We start from the raw sequence: 21,931 nt of genomic DNA, 5'->3' as shown, positions 1-21,931 counted from the left end.
GGGGAGGAGCAAAAAGAGGGACTTTGACCATTTTATACTAAAAACACTCAACTAATGTTTCTAATATGAAACAAATAAGCCCACATTAATGTGAGCGTTTATTAAATAATAATAATGATGATTTCCTCCTGATCTCATTTCCACAGCAGAGAAAACTGTGGTGTATATTGAGGTGGAGGGTGTGGTCTGTGGCTCAGGTGTAGAGTGAGGGTGGGGTGCACCACAGCAGCATGCTGGGACTGCTGAGGGTGGAGGAGGGAGTGATGATGACATCAGAGCTGCAGCACAGAGACCAGTGAACACACAGTCTGTTCATCTTTGCATAGATACAATATACAGCACAATATTGAATGACAGACACGCTGTGGGAGCTTCCACAGATACACTGACGTCAGCATCCAGAGTCCTCCTGCTGCTCCCCCCTCAGAGCCCCGTGATCAGCACCAACACATTCAGTTAGATGACAGAGTCCAGCTGCAGCTAGAATCAGCTCCCCTCTGTGAACAACAGCACAGCGTCAGTGTTTCACACTCAGTGAAAGGAGGAAACAGCAGAAGAACACCATGTGTGCTACGTTTCCCAGGACACACTACAAACTGCACAAATACAGAGCAGCACGTGGAAGGACCTGGAGCTGCATTTACAGAGCTGCAGACAGCGTGATGTCCTGTATGGACAGGTGGAAGGAACCAAGTCCTCAGCTGGAACACTCGTGTTTGTCCACAGACAGGAAACACAGCAGGAAACTTCCTCACAGAAGTGCAGCTCATGGATAACACACTTCCTGTCAGTCAGAATGAGGCTGCAGCCAAACACAGAAAGGTGTTTTTGTCCAGATGAGCCCAGAGAAGAAACACGAGTGTTCACAGACATCAGAAGCTCAGAGAGGTGAAACATGAGGTTGGAGTCCTCGTCAGCATCCAGAAGAGCTGCTGTGAAACCCTGAGTACTCATGACAGACTCTGATGGCACAAACACATCATGATTCAAACAGAAAGACAAACATGGAGCTCCTGATCCTCCTGCATGAGAACAAGCTGACATGAGCGCTGTGTCTGAGAGTGTCTCCCTGTCACAGTGACAATAACACAGCTGCTGCTCACAGTCATTAAACTGACCTGAGGTCAGCTGTGCTCCTTACATATGAACCATGTGACCTCACATCAGTGCTGTGGATGACTGTAGTCATAGAAGAGTAGAGCTGTAGCAGGTGGTGTGAGGAGGAGGTGGTGTATTCTAGTTAACGCAGTACTGAAACACTCCAGCAGAGGGCGCTGTTAAGTCCTTATTGTAACACAGTTACTGTGTGCAGTTAGACTTCATACATAATCTGCACTTATTTCCATCAGACATGCTGTCAGTAAATGATTGGTTTCTATTGATTCTACTTCCTGTTGACTCGTTTGATGACAGTGAAACAATCACAGCTGATTGTGTGATGATGTAAACTGTCACTGTTACATTCAGTGTGTGTGACATAATGTTAGTGCAGGCTGATAACAGCCTGGTTCTGTTAGAAACACATGAACGTGTCCATAGATCAGTGTGTGTTTAACATGAGAGCTTCAGCCCTGCTGATGTGTTAAATAAAGACATGCAGGAAAACTGATGAGACTCTGAAATAACTCTTTATATTTATAATGTAACTCTGCATCAAAAGAACAACAAAGGATCCCAGACAGGTTTCTGTGAACAAAGACCATTCTGATGTTTCTGTGTTTCTAACACTTTGACATTATTAGTAAACAGACTGCAGTGAGCAGCATTTATAAAGAGCTTCTATATAAAGATATGACAGCTGTTTGACAAGTTTATCACTCTGTGTTTGGACCTGATCAGTCCAGCTGTTTACTTGAAACATGTTCATTTACCTGTTCTGTTATATTCATGTTCTTGTCTCTGTTGAAAACACATTTTAATGTCCCTCAGATTTTTCTCCCAGATGAATAAATATAAAAATGACACAAACTGACTGCAGCTACTTTTTGTCCTTTCTGTCAAAAACCTTCATGTGACTCATGAGAGACACGTTTCAGCTGTTTGTGACAGATCAGAGGCCAACAAGTCATTTATAACACTTTCCATCATTGTTTAAAGTTCTCAGTGTTTCTGTGTTGCTGCGTATAGGATCTCCCAGCATCATCACTGTGCTGTCCAATCATTGTGTGCGAGGTTACCCTTATAGTGCGATGTGTGTTTGCACAAAGAGAAGCATGTGTGTCAAATATAAATAAGCACAGAACAGAAACAGCTGCTCGTTTCTTCTGTTTAGAGTCAAGTTAGTGTTTTGTGTCTTTGTTTGAGGCCTGATGTCGAGCAGAGGTGTGTGTAACTGCACTGCTCTGTTATATGTGTGAAGTGTGTGCTTCTCTTCAGCATCATCTTTGTCACTGCTGATTCCTTTGTGTCATCATGTGTTGAGAAGAGAGAACAGTTATAACGGAGGAGCAAAAGGAAGCCCTGAAATCTGCATCAACAAGGAAGTGTTGGCTCACCAGTGATCCCAGCAGAGCCACTGGTTTGGCTCCAGTTGTTCTAGATTCAATGATGTTGTTGCTACAGATACATGTCAGCATCTTTATTGAATTTAATATGAAGCAGAAATGGTGTCATTAGGAGAAGAAGAGGAGAACAAGTCCGGCGAGGAGGCAGCAGCTCTTAAAGATGAAACAGCAGCTCAGCCCTGAGCTCAGAGAGCTGCACATGAAAAAGCTCCTCAAGCAGATCCTGTCAGAGGTTTGTCATCAACAGGAGGAACTGTTCACATCATAGGATGAAGATGCTGTCAGCTGGATGAAGAAGGTTATTTAATGCAAACGTTCACACTGAAGTCAAATTGTTGTCGTGTTGAACAGATTCATGTACTGATCGTCTCCAGAATGTTAGAAGAGCTTCAATGAATCATTAGAAACAACTTACAGCTGCACAGCTGTGTCAAACACATCTGTGTGTCATTGTGGGATTGTTGTGTTTCTACATGTGACACACGTCTAAAACATGCACACAATCTGAACACAAACAGGGACTCATGTGTTCCCACAGCCAGATGCTGAGAGCCATTTCCTTGTAGTCCTGTGTCTACATACATGAACCATTAGATGTTATTGGAATGATTGTCAGCTCTGATAGTTTCATGTGTGTTTAGCTGGACGCTGTTTGATCCTCGACATGTTTAAAGGTGTCCAGTCCTGAGACACTGGGGCTGGAAACAGCTGTGATGTCATTGGACTGTCACACAGACAGAAGTGCATGAAGTGAGCAGCCGAGGAGCCGCTGATGTTTTGGATTCAACAGCATTTGAAAGGTCGACACAGACACATTTGCACACAGAAAGCTGAATCTGTCATATGCCACAGTGAACTCACTGTTCAGTGTTTTTCAGGAAGCTTCTTAACTGCCTCTGCTGCCAAACAAGCAGCTGATGTCCTTGAGAAGAAGCTGAAGAAGTCTTCAACAACAAATACAGGAAGTGGACTTTCAAATACTAGATTCACTTTAGACTCACAGAGAAATGACTCAACCAGCTGTGTTTGACTATATGAAAGGTCAGTGTGTGTCTGCACACAGACTGTTGTGTTGGACTGTTATTCAGTTGTCTGCTGAATGTTTTCAAATGTCTGCATCTCAGCTGTGATGAGGCTGGGGGTCATGGGAGGCCACCGTAGCAGCCTCTTCAACATCATGACATCATCATAAATGCTGCTGGACTGTCTGATGGGCTGACGGTGAAAAAGCCGTCGGGAAGGAAACAGAAGACATTTCAGAGGCTGCAGCAGATTTCTTTGATTCGGGGCCTTTTTCAGCTTTATTGGACAGAGCAGTGAAGATAAGTGACAGCAAAGCAGAGAGAAAGGGGGCGTGGCCCGGGTCAAAGCCAGGCCAGCTGCTCTCCACCTCGTGGTCACCTGCTCATCCTAGTGAGCTCCACCAGCAGCCCTTTCACACACTTTACACTGTCAAACACTGTGTGTGGACCTCAGCTAACAACAGGCTACATTTAAGTCTGGACTACATGCTTTTATATTGTTTTTATTCCATCAGCAGCTCAACATCATGAGCAGCTTTGACATAAAGACATCAAACTCAAGCTGACTTTAAACTACTTTTAATACAGGGGCTCAAAAACAACAACATCTTTATTATATATCAGGACAGAAAGTCATTTCATCTCAAAGGGAAACAGCTTTATTTGGAATAACCAGCACTATCAACTGGTTTGGGATCTCCACCAGTTTCATGTCTTTGCAGCTTCTCCAACAAAGTTCCTGTAAAATCAGCATGTTTGTCTTTATTGGTTTGATAGTGATTGATTATTCAGTCCCAATCTGCTGTCATCTAAAGAACAAAATGATGTTTCTATGAGTCACAAAGCTCCAGATGTTGTCGGCTTCACAAAGAAAACAAAGAACTTAAACACAAAGTGTTTGGAGCCAAAATGTTCCCAAGCTGCTCTTTTTGAAATGGCAGAGGTACAGTGGTGTCTAACAGCACACTGTGGAAGGCAAACATGTTATTGTTGGATGAAACTTCATGAATCCTTTGTAGATTTGAGCTGTTGGAGCCTTTCTTTTCTCTTCAGGTGTACAGATGCTGAGGAGGCAGGTGAAGCAGGTGGAGCTGTTGTGATGCTGGCAGAGGGTGTGTCTTAGTAACTCTGTGAGGCAGAACTGGATCCAACATTGTGGATGTGTTGATGTTGGAGCCATTAAGAGTCTCTGGCCACACTGTAGGATTTCCCTTTGATCCACTGTGGGGGCATTTTGGAGTCTGTCAGTGAAACTCTTCATGTTTGTGTTTGACTCCAGTTTATAGAAACAGAGAAATGTGTCATGCTTTTGTTCGGCCTCCACAAATACACACATTTGTTCATTGGTTGGACTTTTTGGAAGGAGACACATTGAAAACCATGTTAATAAGATCTTGTTGTTTCCTGTGGATCCGACACAGAGAGTGGACTTCAGACAGAAAGCGTGGAAGAGATTTTAGAGGCCGTGTGTGGCAACAGGAAGTTTCTGTGTGTTTGCTGATCTTACATGTGGAAAACAACACGTGATGTTTGTGAAGTTCTACAATGATCATTGTTCTCACAGCATTTTGAGTGGGAACAGTTCAAACTGGGAGTAGTGGGAGTTATTTACTGATTGAAACAAGCTGAATGTTTCTGTGACGATGAAGATCAGCAGCTCAGCTGATCAATGAACTGACATCTATCAGTCGTTTCATGAGATGAAGTCATCAGCAGACATTTGTTCTGACTGTGTGATGAATGTCAGAACGTCAGGGCTCTGCTTTAGTCACTGCTTGATGATCATTGGCTCATTGTTGAATCCAGGGGCCCAGTCTGACCTCTGACCTTTGCTGCAGGTCTTCTGTGTTATCTCCACTTTCATGTCTGATCTTCTGCTGTATCGTCCAAAATAAACATCTGAATCATTTCCAACACTTCAGCAGATCTTTAGTTTGGGCAGTGCAGCACAGAATAACACATATTGTACTATACTGCCCACTTCCTGATCTTGTTGGATCTGTGTGTGAGGTTGGTGAAGGAAACACATGTTTACTGAGTGAGTCGCTGCCATTAGGAACTAGTTTTTATATCACAGCCTGGAAATCACACAGGACCATTTCTGCAAGTGAAAAGTCGTCATTGGAGGAAAATGATTGTGTAGTTTGTGCAACTGAAGACTTGTCCCAACTACATGTGCTGCTGACCTTTGACCTTTCCTTTAGGTGCACAGAGGAGTCTGTGGAAACATCCAGAACTGAGGCAGTGCTACAGTTGTCTTCAAATAAAGTGGTGTATTATCCATGTTTTCTATGGATCACATCCAGTATCCTGATCTAACGAGCCCCCTTTTTGTGGATTTTAGAGCCTCCGACTTTTGCTGCGTCTCATTTCAAGCACAAGAGCAAGAAGTGGATGAAGAAATGGGGCGAGTGAGGTCAGTGTGGTGCACGTCAGCTGTGCTCACACATGCTTTCACAAAGAACATGTGTGTTCATCGGCAGCATTAAGGTGCACTTTAGTCTTCATAATAATAAAGTATTCTGACTTTATTCTTCTGAATCCTCACAGTCATGTTGCAGCTCTGCTCTGCTTTAAGAAAATGTTCTACCAGGATGTGTCACAGTCTGGCGAGGGCAGACTGTAGGTGTTGGCAAAAGGACCCAAACGCAACTTCATAAACTGAACGTGGCGTAGATTTAACAGAAAATAAGCCGTTTATTGAGGCCAGCAAAAAAGGAGTACAAACAGCAGGACACAGGTGAACACTAAACCATAACCTAAACTGGGTGAACTAAAGCTAAACATGAAAAACCTTAAACGTGGTGAACTGACATAGAATGCTGAAGTGAGGGTATGGATGAGCAGACGACCTGACAAATGACATGCAAAAACAGAGGACTTAAATACACACATGAGGTGATCAGGGGAAGTGGAGACACAAGAGGAAACAGCTGACTAACATGAACCTAATGACAGGAGCAGTGAAGCTAAATACAAAGAACCAAGAACACACGACTCCTTCCAAAATAAAACAGGAAACATAATGAAACGCAGACATGACAACCAGAACTTGACAACGTAAGACACAGACATGAAACACATGAAGAGCAGGGGAGACTTAACATGGGTTGGAAACACGAGGGGGAATTAATAAGAACTAAAATCACCTAGGCATGGTAACAAATGAACTTAGAAAACCTGAAGGGCTTAAACATAAACTATACACATCAAAATGAACTAAAACTCAAAACACTGGGTCATAAGACCCAGTGTTTTGATGATCTGTTAACAACCAGGACCGTGACAGGATGTTACTTTCCTAAACGTGTTCTCCAAATGTTCCCAAAGACTTTGTTCTAAGTAGTTCTACATGATGAAACATCCACACTAAGTTTAAGAAGGACACACAAACACCATCTGTCCTTTCATCATGTGTACAAACGTGTTCAGATGTCAAATGTACCGTGAATGGATGCAAATGTGGATCGTTCCAATAACATGAGACAGTTTTGTAAGTGGATCACAGTCTGAAGTTCATTGAAACCTATAAGAACATGTTATTCAAACCAACTTTATCCAACAGGAAGAAGCATCAGGGCAACAGGAAATATTCAAACATGTTTACTGTAAGAACTGCACAAAGGAAGAAAACACAATCCTACACGAGCACGTTAAAATGGACGATTAGCTTTTCAAACTTCAGGGAGCTGCAATAACAACACTGTGCCCATTCTGATCAGACTGAAAGATTTATAGAGATTTATCCATGTGCTGGAAAAGGATTTGATATCAACATAGATGCAGATTAGCAGGAGCATTTTCTTCATATTGATTTAGAGTTCAGTACCAGGAATATGTAGAATTAACATCTGTGTGCATGACGAGTGATGAAGATTCAAAGTCAGGCTTTCAAAGGACGTCAGAAGCCTCTGTCAAAAAGACAGAGGCTGAAGCTCTCCAAACCTGTCGTGAGGACTAAAAAACTGTGGAGCAACGAGGCTGTGGAGGAGCTTCGCACGTGTTTGGAGACCACAGACTGGGACACAATGAAGGCTGCTTCTAACAGTTTGGACGAGTTTACGGACACTGTCACCTCCTATATCCACTTCTGTGAGGACAGCATTGTGCCATCTCGCACCAGGGTGAGTTATAACAATGACAAACCCTGGTTTACTCCTAAACTCAAAAAGCTGTGGCTGGAAAAGAGAAAGGCGTTCAGAAGCGGAGACAGGGACCACTACAGAGAGGCCAAGTACAGGTTCACTAAAGAAGTGGTCATTGCTAAACATCAGCACTCTGAGAAGATGCAGCAGCAGATCTCAGAGAATGACTCGGCCTCTGTGTGGAAAGGTTTTAGGAATATCACAAACTACAAGCCTAAAACCCCCCACTCCACTGACGACTTGCTCTTGGCCAACACCCTCAACGACTTCTACTGTCGTTTTGACGAGCCATCAGGCAGCCTTCACACCTCCAACGGCCCCAACAATAGAGACACTTTGGACACTCATTCCCCCACCTCTCCCCCCTCCATAGAGCCATCACCACCTTCAAACTGTTCACCTACAACACCCCCCTCCTCACCCCACACAAAAGAGGATTTCACACCCCCTCCTCCCACCACAACTCTTCATATTCATGAAGCAGATGTGAGGAAGCAGTTTAAGAATCTAAATGCTCGGAAAGCTCCCGGCCCAGACGGTGTGTCTCCTGCCACCCTCAGACACTGTGCAAATGAGCTGGCCCCAGTGTTTTCTGGCATTTTCAACTCCTCACTGCAGGCATGTCATGTGCCTGCCTGCTTCAAGTCCTCTACCATAATCCCTGTCCCCAAGAAACCTAGGATCACTGGACTAAATGACTACAGACCCGTGGCTCTGACATCTGTGGTCATGAAGTCATTTGAGCGCCTAGTTCTCTCCTATCTCAAGACCCTCACGGCCCCCCTCCTGGACCCCCTGCAGTTTGCATATAGAGCCAACAGGTCTGTAGACGACGCCATCAACATGGCCCTACACTTCATCCTGCAGCATCTGGACTTCCCAGGAACCTACGCCAGGATCCTGTTTGTGGACTTCAGCTCTGCCTTCAACACCATCCTTCCAGACCATCTCCGGGGCAAGCTTTCCCAGATGAATGTGCCTGATCCCACCTGCCGGTGGATCACTGACTTCCTGACGGACAGGAAGCAGCATGTGAGGCTGGGAAAGAATGTCTCGGACTCCCGGACCATCAGCACCGGCTCCCCTCAGGGCTGTGTTCTTTCTCCTCTGCTCTTCTCCCTGTACACCAACTGCTGCACCTCCACCCATCAGTCTGTCAAGCTAATCAAGTTTGCAGATGACACCACCGTTATTGGGCTCATCTCGGACGGGGATGAGTCTGCCTACAGGAGGGAGGTTGAACGTCTGGTGTCCTGGTGCAGCCACAACAACCTGGTGCTGAATGCCCAGAAGACAGTGGAGATTATTGTGGACTTCAGGAAGCACACAGCCCCACTCCCCCCCATCATCCTGACTGACACCCCCATCACCTCTGTGGACTCATTCCGCTTCCTGGGTACCACCATCACCCAGGACCTGAAGTGGGAGCCCACCATCACCTCTGTCATCAAGAAAGCCCAGCAGAGGATGTACTTCCTGAGGCAGCTGAAGAAATTCAACCTGCCAACACGGACGATGATGCAGTTGTACACTGCAATCATCGAGTCCATCCTCACCTCCTCCATCACTGTGTGGTACGCTGGAGCCACTATCAGGGACAAACAGAGACTGCAGCGTGTTGTGCGCTCTGCTGAGAAGGTGATTGGCTGCAGACTCCCATCTCTGCAGGACCTGTACACCTCCAGGACATTGCGGCGTGCAGCTCGGATCTCAGCTGACCCTTCTCACCCTGGACACAGTCTGTTTGACCTGCTCCCCTCAGGCAGGAGGCTCCGGTCCATTTGCACCAGAACCTCTCGCCATAAGAACAGTTTCTTCCCCTCTGCTGTTGGACTCATGAACAATAACCATATGACTGTTCCCGCCACTAACACATGACCCTACGCTGTGTCACTGCATCATTCCATGTTTGGCACTGATCACCACCTGCACTCATGTATATATCTTTCTACGTAGCACTCTTAATTCTTATTCTCATGTATATATCTCATGTATATCTCATGCATATATCTTTCTACGTAGCACTTTTAATTCTTATTCTTACTTTTACTTTTTTTTCATGTCTATTTAAGTGCTATTTATGACACTATGTTTGCACTGAAGCACCGCAGCAATTTCCTGATGTTGTAAACCTGCTCAACATTTGGCAATAAACCCCTTTCTGATTCTGATTCTGATTCTGATTCTGATTCTGATTCTGAATTGGCATCTCTATCTGTGACTGTCCCAGAGGAACCTGCCTGAGGGATTATTAAAGATCTGTCTATATAGAAAGACTTGCATTGATTCACAGTGTACAATTCTTTCTGATCTGTTAACATCTTCCTCCAAATCCTGTTTCTGCTGTTTAATGACATATGTCTGAATACAGACAGTGGAAAAATGTCAGTTTTAGTTTTACTGGATCTCAGTGCAGCATTTGATACAGTTGACCACAACATATTACTCAAATGACTGGAGAACTGGACAGGTCTTTCAGGAACTGTACTAAACTGGTTCAAAACATACTTAGAAAACAGGAAATACTTTGTATCAATAGGTAACTTCACATCTGAGCAGACAAGTATCACATGTGGAGTTCCCCAAGGTTCCATCTTGGGACCCTTTCTGTTTAACATTTACATGCTCCCACTGGCACAGATTATAAAGAACAACAAAATAAACTATCATAGCTATGCAGATGACACACAAATATATATCACAATGTCACCAGGAGACCAAGGCCCCGTACAATTTTCTCCAGCTAAACAAAAACAAAACTGAGGTAATAGTCTTTGGCGCCAAAGAAAAACGATTACAGGTCACCAGAGAACTTCAATCTATACATCTAAAAACCACAAACCAGGCGAGAAATTTGGGTGTAGTGATGGATGCAGACCTAAACTTAGAAAAACACATTAAGACAATAACAAAGTCAGCTTACTATCGCCTCAAGAATATTTCAAGGATAAAAGATCTGATGTCTCAACAGGACCTGGAAAAACTAGTCCATGCATTCATCTTTAGTAGGCTTGACTACTGTAACAGCATCTTTACAGGTCTACCTAAAACATCAGTCAGACAACTACAGCTCATTCAGAGCTCTGCTGCTCGAGTCCTCACTAAGACCAAAAAAGTGGACATCAGTCCAGCTCTGAGGTCTTTACACTGGCTGCCTGTCCGTCAGAGGATAGACTTTAAAGTTCTGATGCTGGTCTATAAAGCTCTGAATGGTTTAGGACCAAAATACATCAGTGACCTCCTGACCCAGTATGAACCTTCCAGATCCCTCAGGTCATCTGAATCCGGTCTTTTATCAGTTCCCAGAGTCAGAACCAGACACGGAGAAGCTACATTCAGCTTTTATGCTCCTTATATCTGGAACAAACTCCCAGAAAGCCTCAGATCAGCTGAAACACTCAGTTTATTTAAATCCAGGTTGAAGACTCACCTGTTCTCAGCTGCATTTGAATAAAGCACCAAATCCACACTTTTAAGCTTAAATTTCAAAACTTACATTTAACTACTGATTTTATCTACTGTTCTGATTTTATCTGTTTTGATTTTATATACTGTTTTGTTTGTTTGTTTGTTAATTAGTTAGTTAGTTTGTTTGCTTGTTTTAATCAATTTTAAATCGTGCTTTTTATTTGTTTTTGTTTCTAATGTCTCTGTAAAGCACTTTGAATCACCTTGTTGTTGAATTGTGCTACACAAATAAACTTGCCTTGCCTTGCCATCAGAAGGGCTCAAACCTCCTGCTGTTTCTACTGGACCATAAATTCTACTTTATGATGATCTTCAAAGATAAAAACACGAGTTTATTTGTGAACTCTGTGAAATGTGTCTGATGTTTAGTTTGAACCAATCCTGTGTCAGCTGCAGCCACATCATTGCCACACATACAAATGGGTGCGTTCCTGTTTAGACCTGCTGGCTCTCAATGGGCTTCATTCCATTTCAGACTGCCGGTGGTCGGCTGTGATCTAAACTCAACATGGCTCCTGTGTTAGAAGAGACGATGATTTTAAACTTTGCACATTTAATAGTTTCTTTCCAACACTGTGGAGCTACCAGCCCAGTATATGTAGCCACAGTAGATGGAGTTATCAAGCTGACTGACAAACATCAGGACTCATGTGATCCCTACATGTGGACCTTTCACAGATGGATCCAAGTGCAGATTCAACTCTGCATTACATTTGACTTCAGCTGTTACACACTTTCATTTTCTAGCTGTGGCACTTCCTGCTTTTTGGATCAGATAGTTTATCCATGTGCACAAATGTTTGGCTGCATGTTTTTATCATCTATATTTCCAGTCTTCATACAGCCAATATTTCATGTGAACTCCAACCTGCCAGCTGCCATCATGTTTTCAGGGTTCATTCAGTGTTGAAATGTAGGACAAACAGCAGCACATGTTCTCTAAATGTTTGCAGTCATTTTAAATGAAGCTGATTCTACATGAGACGTTTTCCACATTTATTGTCTTTGAACAGAGAATAATAAAGCCATCAAACATATACAGGCTGTGCAAATACAAACTTCTGTGGTGCATTTGATGACCTGCAGAGGAGAACAAGTCGGGCTTTTCAGCCCTAACACAACCTCTTTGTTCTCAATACTACAAAACCTTCAAAGGCTGATATGCAAGTTTACATTAATCACCAACACAGTTGTGTTTGTTTCTAGTATAATTATAAATAAGCTGATCAGATATCTGCTGACTGATTAGATCCAGTATCTATTACAGATGAACTGGATATCACAGCGCATGTTGTTAATCCGTCCTATCAAACTAAACCGTGTTGCTGGTGTAAATATCCTCCAATAAAGTCAGATGAGGGCTGCTGTTGCCAGGTAACGATGATGTCACACTGGATCTTCTGATCTTTAGCATCGTAGCGCTCGGAGTCTGATGTTGGCTCATGTGTTGTTAAACACCAACATGACGTTCTACTAGTCAAGGCCTCACCTTAACCCACTGATGCTGATCACACAGACCTACTAATAGAACTGTTTCATCAGGTTTATGCAGCGTCAGCATTAATGTCACATTTAATCAGAACACATTTACATTACAAGCCCACTACAACCATTATCAACATGTTAAATTACATTATACATCTGCACTGATTTAAAGTATTTTAACCTGATTCACTTTTTCCACCTTAACAGTTCATTCCTCAAATCAAACAAGATATTTGACCCTCAAAAAATGTACCAACAAATAATTTTGCAATAAAATATTTATTTTTCAACTTTTACAAGTGAAATCAGACAAGTGTGTTTAACAGTGAAACCAGAGAGGAAGCTGCTCATATAGAGTCCAACCCAGGCTAAAGTAAGCTGAGTAGACCAGCACCATCAAAGTGTCGGCTCTCTGGACGCTGGAACATCATCATTGCATTATACAGTTTCCTCTCTAACTGGATGCTGTGAACAGGAACAGCTGTGGAACCAGCATCCTGAGTGTCATCTATGGATGAATGCAGGTCAGTGTGTTGCTGGTGATGAATCACAGCGTCCATCTCACAGTGGAGTCACAGCTTTTCTTCAGCTGCTCTGCTCTTCAAATGTAAGGCATCGACGGCTCTCCTTTTCAGCTCCGTTGGAATATCACCTTCTTCTGTCTGAGAAATGTTCATGAAACAAACCTGACAAAACACAAACAGCAGCACTAACAGTAAATTGTAGTTATAAACCCACATTTGAACTCTACCTACTTGTTCATCAAGGCATGAGTACAAGGGCAAGGAGACGTCACAGACATGTGGAAATTGTGATGTGAAGACGGTGGTGGCCACTGCAGACTGTTGGACTCTGTTACAATCTTCTTCAGTCTCTGTTACAGTTATTATTTATTTTGTTATCATTTATTCATATTTATTTTTCAATGAAGATGACGACCAACTGCGGCTTGAGTCATTGAATTTACACCAAGCACAGGTGACCGAGAGGTTTTGCAGGTCTTTCCTCCCTACTGCTGTCAGACTCCACAACATGGTCTCTGCAGAGGACCCCACATGTGCAGACAAACACACACATCCCATACACAATTGTAAATCTCGTCCTGCCTCCTTGATGTGCAATGACACCAAGTGCAATTTTTCCCCTTTGTAACAAAGTATTTTATTCTACGTACTATTATGTCATTCTGTTTATCTTAGTCTGTTCTACTGTTTTTCTCTTTTTCTCTTAATTTTTTACTGCTCTTGTACTTTCTGCCGTGGCCATCTGACTTCTGCTCATCCAGATCACATCCAGGAAACTTCCAGCTGTGATTGGCCCATGCAGGCTTGTGATCAGATGCTGCTCTTCTAGGGAGCGCTTGATTTTCTTTTGTTTTGTGTCCTCTTGGGATTCGATATCACAGGGTGTCAGACGCTGATCCATCCTCCTCCTCTTCCGCCTTCTGCTGGGTCCCTTAGGTTAAAGCAGCTCGTGGACATCCATGGAGGAAGAAGCTGCTTGCTGAGACAGATCCACGTCCATCATTTCATTTAAGAAGCCCAGCTAATAGACGTAATGCTGGAAAGTCTTCTTGTCCTTAAATGCATCCTTGTATGGCTGTTTTTGTGCACAGCCTGGATTCTCAGTTTGTATCTTTGGATTTTCTCACACCGGCTCACAAATGTAGGATTTTGTTTTCAGGTGGTGCTGAAATGAGTCGTAGGGCTTCAGGGTTCAGGATCAGGTCTCAGTGCTGCTGGCTGAACTTTGTCTCATGTTCTGAGTCTTAAATAAAGTCAGTCAGGATTATTTCTTGTGTCGAGTCTCATGAGAATTTTGTGATGTCAGCTGGCACAGATTCAAAGCAGAGCTCAGAAATCTGAAATATATTTGAGTTATAAATGGAGTTTAGAGAACGAGCTGCTGATGAAGCCAGCTGTGTACAGGAGGTCAAAGGTCCTGTGGGTCTGAGGGTGGCCTCACGCTGGAGAAGGATGAAGGAGTCTGACCTGAGCATCATTTCAGTGTTTCAGTCATTTACAAACACTTCCTGTCACTGTGGTGGTTACAGTGACTCAGTGGATTGGGAAACTCATCTGTAACCGGAAGGTTGCAGGAACAACACCTGCACCACCATAACAAATAAAACATAAACATTCACTTTTGCTCAGTCTGCACTTTCATTCATGACTTCAACAGGTTGAAATGAGCTTTGAAGAAACATCAGTTCAGTGCTGAAATATTCAAACGCTGCAGGAAGAAAAACAACAAAGTGATGACGGATGTTTGTGCTTCAAACAGGAAAACCAGCAGAAATAAATCACAGCCTGCCAGAGGTTTGGGAATTTCCGAGGTTTATTTGAACGCAGCACAGTGTTACGATGTTCCCGAGTGTCCTCAAACGCCGCATTAGGTAGTGATGGGCAGATGAAGCCCCATGAAGCACTGAAGCTTTTCATCCAATTGGTTCACCCCAACGCGAAGCTTCATGAAGCTTCATTTGCTCTAGCAGGACACCTACTGGACGTAGAAATAATAGCTGGCATGAATTTGAAGAGTGTGGCCTTTTGCACACAGCCTGTAAATGTCAACAACAAAAGGAGTGTGTAAAACATGTATATTGTAGTGATGGCAGTATACTGTGTATATTTATAGTGGCAGTATGGGAAATGATTATTTGGAAATGCTTGAAATGGAAATGATCATTTACTGTGAGGTGAGGTGTGGTTGGGGTGTGGACAGTAGTTGTGCTTTTGTAACGTTGAGGTATGAACAGCTACACACTGAGGCTTTGAGCCTCAGTCCTGCCTGTTCACATTTTATTCTGTAAAAACTAAATTTTCACTGCTTTTACGTCCTTTTTAGTGGGGAGAACATAGCTAGGATTTAATGATTTAACAAATCTTTTGAATCCTTTGTCCTCCACAATGCTAAATGGCTGGGAGTCCTCAATCACCATGGTAACCAGGTCTTCATCTATTTGAGATTGTTCTCCTGAGGAAAGACAATAAAGACAAAGCACAAATATAAATATCACACACGTAACTTATAACAGTTGTATAATATTGTTATATCATTTAGTAACATTACTGCATCCTATATTATCATTGCATTTGATGGCTCACCTGGTCTTGCTCCACAATCGGTGTCCCCCTTATTCTCATGCAAAGCTCTGTAGTGCCTAAGCATGGATGTTGTTGTTATATCCCAGCTCCCTGGCACATAGCAAACACTTCACCTTGTACAAAAGTCAAGACAGCTCAACATAAATTGTATTGCACCATCAGTATCATGAAAATACATCTTCTGTAGAAATTTACATACCTTGTTGGGAGGAATAAGATCAAAATGTTCCCACACAGGGGAGGACATCCTCCTCTTCTTAGCTGGCTCCATTCTCTCCTGACTTTCTCTCCTCACTCTCATAAACCTCCAAACTGTCTCCAAACTCTCACTAACCGCAACTCTCCATCAAACACCCACATTTTGACTGAAGTCTGAGGGGTTTATATCGCTGTCATATCTCGCGGCAAAGTTCGAACCACTTCATGAACCAGTCACGTGGTACAGCCGGGCAGCGAGGCTTCGGACGTCATCATTTTCAGCTCCTCCCATAAATGAAGCAAGCCTGGATACGCGCTTCGCGGAAACGCCCCCTCCATTACTCGACACACGCTCCGAAGCCTCGATACAGAACGTCCCATCACTAGCATTAGGCTCAAAGTTTAATTTCACTTCCTGAACTTCGTGGAGTGGAGCTTGTTGTTGGTGTGAAGAAACTGTAAGTTTGCTTTGTTTCCTCCTTTAACAGTTTGTCTTTAGGAACTTTACTGTTTGTTCAGCTCGTGTTTGATTTCTTCACACAACAAACTGTGTGTGTTTGTATTTCCAGTCTCTCCATTAAAGTCAGTGTGTAATGTTTCCTGGCTAACATCAGCTGTGTGCAGCTTAGTTCAGCACAAATCTGCCGCTCCATAGTTCACGGTAACGGACTCACAGCTGGACCAACGAGGCCGAGTGTGTCCGCCACTCCGAGCTACGTTCGTGTTTGTGTACTTGTAGTTTGTACTTTGAGTTCACTCAGAGCCCACAGAGGACGCAGCGTACGTGATGACGTCACAGCCCTTTACCTCCTTTACTGTCACTGTGATTAATATTTACACAGGAGACACCTGACAGCATGTTAATGCTAAGCTAAAGCTAAGCTAACGCTAAGCTAACACTAAGCTAGCACTAAGCTAACACTAAGCTAACGCTAACAGTTCTTACAGACACGAGTTAAAAAGCTGCTTTTAGTGTGTGATCAGAGTCCAGGACTGAGAGCAGCAGCAGAGCTGATGGATGATGAATTACTGGATGGAAGAAGCTTCTCATTAGCAGTGAATCAGTGTGTGTGCAGTTCTCTGCAAACTCAGCAGCAAGAATTAGTGTGAAGCTTTAACTCTGCTGATCCTCTTTGAATCCTGGATCAGCTGAAAGGTTTAAAATGTTGTTCACACGTGTTGGACTGACTGAAGCTTCCAGTCACAGTGAATCAGTGTGTGTCAGTGAATGCATCGTGTGTGCTTCAGGCTCCATCTAGTGGACTGATAGCAGAGCAGCTGATGGCAGCTTCCTCTGCCTCACACTGCTGTCTGACTGCATCCAGCTGACACTGAGATGAAGCAGGAAAGAAGCAGCTGATATTTGGACAGCACACATGATGAAAGGAGGATTTCAGCTGATGTGCACATGAATGATTTGTGTTTCCTCTGCAGGTAGAAAGTGTGTGTGAGCTGATGTGAATTGAGCAGCATGGATCAGTGTGAGGACAGAGAGGAGGGAGCCCCTCCCTCTAAAAGCACTCTGTGTGGGGAACATGAGAGCCAGACCAAAGCTCAGAGGTGAGATGACCATCTCTAACTGTCCATGACTCTTCTCCATGTCACAGCTCAGCACTCACATCACTGCTGCATCATTATTCACAGGAAGAAACAAGGAACTAAACGTAAACATGAACCTGAAGCCAGCTGTGTGTCCTTAAGGAGTAACTGGTCTGAAGATCGTCCCATTAATTTTAAAGTCCAGCCTGTGTCTGCTGCAGAGAGGTGAGCTGTTAGCAACATGAACTCTTTGATTAAACTGCTTGATGTTGTTGGATATAAACTGCAGTAAATGGCCTGCATTTATGCTTTTCTAGTCATTAAGGACCCCAAAGCGCTTTACACTGCATTCAGTCATTCACCCATTCACACACACACATTCACACACTGGCGATAGCAAGCTACACTGTAGCCACAGCTGCCCTGGGGCGCACTGACAGAGGCGAGGCTGCCGGACACAGGCGCCACCGGGCCCTCTGACCACCACCAGTAGGCAAACATGGGGTTAGTATCTTGCCCAAGGATATTTGGCATGCAGCCAGGAGGCAGCCTGGGATCGAACCACCGACCTTCTGATTAGTGGCTGACCTGCTCTGCCACCTGAGCTACAGCCACCCTAAAAATATATTTGGACAGCACACATGATGGAAAGGAGGATTTCAGTTGATGCACATGAATGATTTGTGTTTCCTCTACAGGTGAAGGTAGAAAGTGTGGCACTGATCCTGCAGCAGTCTAACACTCTGTCACTCTTCTTCAAGTCTTTGACACGAGGAACCAAAACTATGTTATTAACAACACTAACAGGTCTGCAGTTTGTCCACTTGGCAGTTGTGTCATCAGTGCTTTGCATTGTTGTGATATTTTAAGCTGGAAGTGCTTCGGTGAAAAGAAAATTCCTTCTGTCACGATGTGCAGAATCCTTCATGTTGGTCGGCTGGTCCGTCTTGTTATTTTTTTAATGCTCAAACTTTCCATCGAGAGGTCAGTGTGTGTTTATCATCTTCCATATTGAGCTGATTGGTTCAGCTGCCGTCACTAACAGATGTGCTGCACATCTGCACGTGTGCAAAGGTAACTCTACTTGGACAAACTGCCCGAATTGTGTTGATAGAAACATTTCAGGGATTTTGAGTCGTTCTGCTCTCCAGATGTGTCGTGTTAAAGGTTTTTATCATGTTAATCATGATAACAGATGAACCCCTAACCCTAACCCTACATGTTAATTTTGACAGCACTGCTAAATCCTTTTTAATGTTCTTCTGTCAGATCATTGATTAGACTCGACTCCAAATACGAGACTCAGAAAACTCAAATGAAAACTCAAATCAAAGCAATGAGAAAAGGACTTCTTGTGTTAGAATGAAAACATATGGAAGTGGTCAGGTTTCAAACACTCGATGAATCTGCTGCACAGTTACATTCAGGGACCTTTGGCCTCCTGAGAGCATTAGTTGATGGTTCATCACAGTTTTCTCAAAGTTTCCTCTGAGCTTCTGCAACATCATCACTTCAATCACTGATGAAAGAAAGTTCATAGAAAACAGAAAATATATCTTCAGAATCTGAGAGTCTAAAACTTGACAGACTTGATTCAGATGAAGTTATTTGAGCAGAAACTCCTGGATCTTTATCCTGTGTTGATCTAATCCTTCATGGTTCCTCCACAGAGTGGACCAGCAGAGCTCAGAGGTTCCCAGTGGTCAGTCTGCCCAGCAGCATCAAACACAGCTGGACTCCATATTTATGGTCTGTACATGTACAACAACTACTGTTACATCTGTTCTGTTCACAGTCATCTCCATGCTGCTCTTTGTAGACCAGTGGATCGTCAGTGTGTCCAACATGGATCTGATGTTTGGCTCCATGATTTCAGTCTGATTGGCTCATTCATAAATATTCTGTTCCAGCTGCTGGAGGACAACATCATCACTTTTGTGAAGAACGAGCTGAAGAAGATCCAGAAGGTTCTGAGTCCAGATTACCCAGAATGCTTAGAGAGTCAGAGGAGCAGCAGCAGAGAGGCATTTGTGAAGATCACAGTGGACTTCCTGAGGAGAATGAAGCAGGAGGAGCTGGCTGACCGTCTGCAGAGACGTAAGAGGATTTATCTAAAGATTTAAGCTGCTGGATAAATGAACATTTTCCAGAGATGGAAGATGGAGCAACATGTTTTAAAGATTAGTTATTTTTGGAATTGAGTGTTTATTTTTCTTCTTATTCAGAACTTCAAGCTCCAGTTTGTCATCGTAACCTTAAATCCACCCTGAAGAAGAAGTTCCAGTGTGTGTTTGAGGGCATCGCTAAAGCAGGAAACCCAACCCTCCTGAATCAGATCTACACAGAGCTCTACATCACAGAGGGAGGGACTGCAGAGGAACATGAGGTCAGACAGATTGAAGCAGCATCCAGGAAACCAGACAGACCAGAAACAACAATCAGACAAGAAGACATCTTTAAAGCCTCACCTGGAAGAGACGAACCAATCAGAACAGTGCTGACAAAGGGAGTGGCTGGCATTGGGAAAACAGTCTTAACACAGAAATACAGCCTGGACTGGGCTGAAGACAAAGCCAACCAGGACATCCAGTTCATATTTCCATTCACTTTCAGAGAGCTGAATGTGCTGAAAGAGGAAAAGTTCAGCTTGGTGGGACTTGTTCATCACTTCTTTACTGAAACCAAAGAAGCAGGAATCTGCAGCTTTGAAGACTTCCAGGTTGTGTTCATCTTTGATGGTCTGGATGAGTGTCGACTTCCTCTGGACTTCCACAAAACTACAATCCTAACTGACCCTAGAAAGTCCACCTCAGTGGATGTGCTGCTGATAAACCTCATCAGGGGGAAACTGCTTCCCTCTGCTCGCCTCTGGATAACCACACGACCTGCAGCAGCCAATCAGATCCCTCCTGACTGTGTTGGCATGGTGACAGAGGTCAGAGGGTTCACTGACCCACAGAAGGAGGAGTACTTCAGGAAGAGATTCAGAGATGAGGAGCAGGCCAGCAGGATCATCTCCCACATCAAGACATCACGAAGCCTCCACATCATGTGCCACATCCCAGTCTTCTGCTGGATCACTGCTACAGTTCTGGAGGATGTGCTGGAAACCAGAGAGGGAGGACAGCTGCCCAAGACCCTGACTGAGATGTACATCCACTTCCTGGTGGTTCAGGCCAAAGTGAAGAAGGTCAAGTATGATGGAGGAGCTGAGACAGATCCACACTGGAGTCCAGAGAGCAGGAAGATGATGGAGTCTCTGGGAAAACTGGCTTTTGATCAGCTGCAGAAAGGAAACCTGATCTTCTATGAATCCGACCTGACAGAGTGTGGCATCGATATCAGAGCAGCCTCAGTGTACTCAGGAGTGTTCACACAGATCTTTAAAGAGGAGAGAGGACTGTACCAGGACAAGGTGTTCTGCTTCATCCATCTGAGTGTTCAGGAGTTTCTGGCTGCTCTTCATGTCCATCTGACCTTCATCAACTCTGGACTCAATCTGCTGGAAGAACAACAAACAACCTCCAAGAAGTCTGAAACAAGAGAATCTGCAGAGAAACACTTCTACCAGAGTGCTGTGAACAAGGCCTTGCAGAGTCCAAATGGACACCTGGACTTGTTCCTCCGCTTCCTCCTGGGTCTTTCACTGCAGACCAATGAGAGTCTCCTACGAGGTCTGCTGACACAGACAGGAAGTAGCTCACAGACCAATAAGAAAACAGTCCACTACATCAAGGAGAAGCTCAGTGAGAATCTGTCTGCAGAGAAAAGCATCAATCTGATCCACTGTCTGAATGAACTGAATGATCGTTCTCTAGTGGAGGAGATCCAACAGTCCCTGAGATCAGGACGTCTCTCCACAGATAAACTGTCTCCTGCTGAGTGGTCAGCTCTGGTCTTCATCTTACTGTCATCAGAAGAAGATCTGGATGTGTTTGACCTGAAGAAATACTCTGCTTCAGAGGAGGCTCTTCTGAGGCTGCTGCCAGTGGTCAAAGCCTCCAACAAAGCTCTGTAAGTAAACATGTGATCAGGCTTTTATTTATAACATAAACAGTGTAATGCGTGATGGACCCTTAAAAATTTAAACATATTTATTTACATGATCATCAGCACTAAATACAGTATATTATAGTTAATGTTTGATAGCAGCAGTAAATGTCAGTGTCTTAGACATATCTGGACTTCAGCTTTTATCAAAGTCATATCCAGAATCATCCTGTAAGTAAACTTTATTCATACAGCAGCTTTCACAGGTCAAAAACCACAAAGTGCTTTACAATAGAAACAGGCAATAAAAACACAGAAGATAAAAACATTAAACAGCAAACACTGAACATCATACAGCCTAAAACTAGTTAAAGGCCACTCTGAATACTAGAGTCTGAATAAATGAGTTAGTGGGACCAGTAACAGCCTTTAACTGGAAGATCTCAGATGTGAGAAGAGCTGTAGGATTGTAG

The 21,931-nt window shown here is 43.7% G+C and overlaps 1 protein-coding gene across 2 annotated transcripts in view; it reads left to right on the top strand.

Annotated features, from left to right (window-relative positions):
- The window catches only part of LOC308397145 (NACHT, LRR and PYD domains-containing protein 3-like), a 93,816-nt gene that overhangs the window by 54,425 nt on the left and 17,460 nt on the right, over window positions 1–21,931 (top strand). Inside the window, exons 1-6 of one of the 2 annotated variants that reach the window (XM_080882905.1) lie at window positions 16,266–16,387; window positions 17,364–17,489; window positions 17,574–17,693; window positions 19,139–19,217; window positions 19,379–19,565; window positions 19,694–21,482. The exons of the other annotated variant lie outside the window; for it this stretch is intronic. Of the exons in view, the coding sequence (XP_080739031.1) occupies window positions 17,401–17,489; window positions 17,574–17,693; window positions 19,139–19,217; window positions 19,379–19,565; window positions 19,694–21,482 (2,264 nt within the window). The 5' untranslated portion in view covers window positions 16,266–16,387; window positions 17,364–17,400. Of the gene's footprint in view, window positions 1–16,265; window positions 16,388–17,363; window positions 17,490–17,573; window positions 17,694–19,138; window positions 19,218–19,378; window positions 19,566–19,693; window positions 21,483–21,931 lie in introns of those variants that run through there. 2 annotated transcript variants of the gene reach the window in all.

The sequence above is a fragment of the Rhamphochromis sp. 'chilingali' genome (genome assembly GCF_963969265.1).
Source record: "Rhamphochromis sp. 'chilingali' genome assembly, chromosome: 1".
NCBI classification, from domain to species: domain Eukaryota; kingdom Metazoa; phylum Chordata; class Actinopteri; order Cichliformes; family Cichlidae; genus Rhamphochromis; species Rhamphochromis sp. 'chilingali'.
This window is presented reverse-complemented; position numbering and strand designations above follow the sequence as displayed.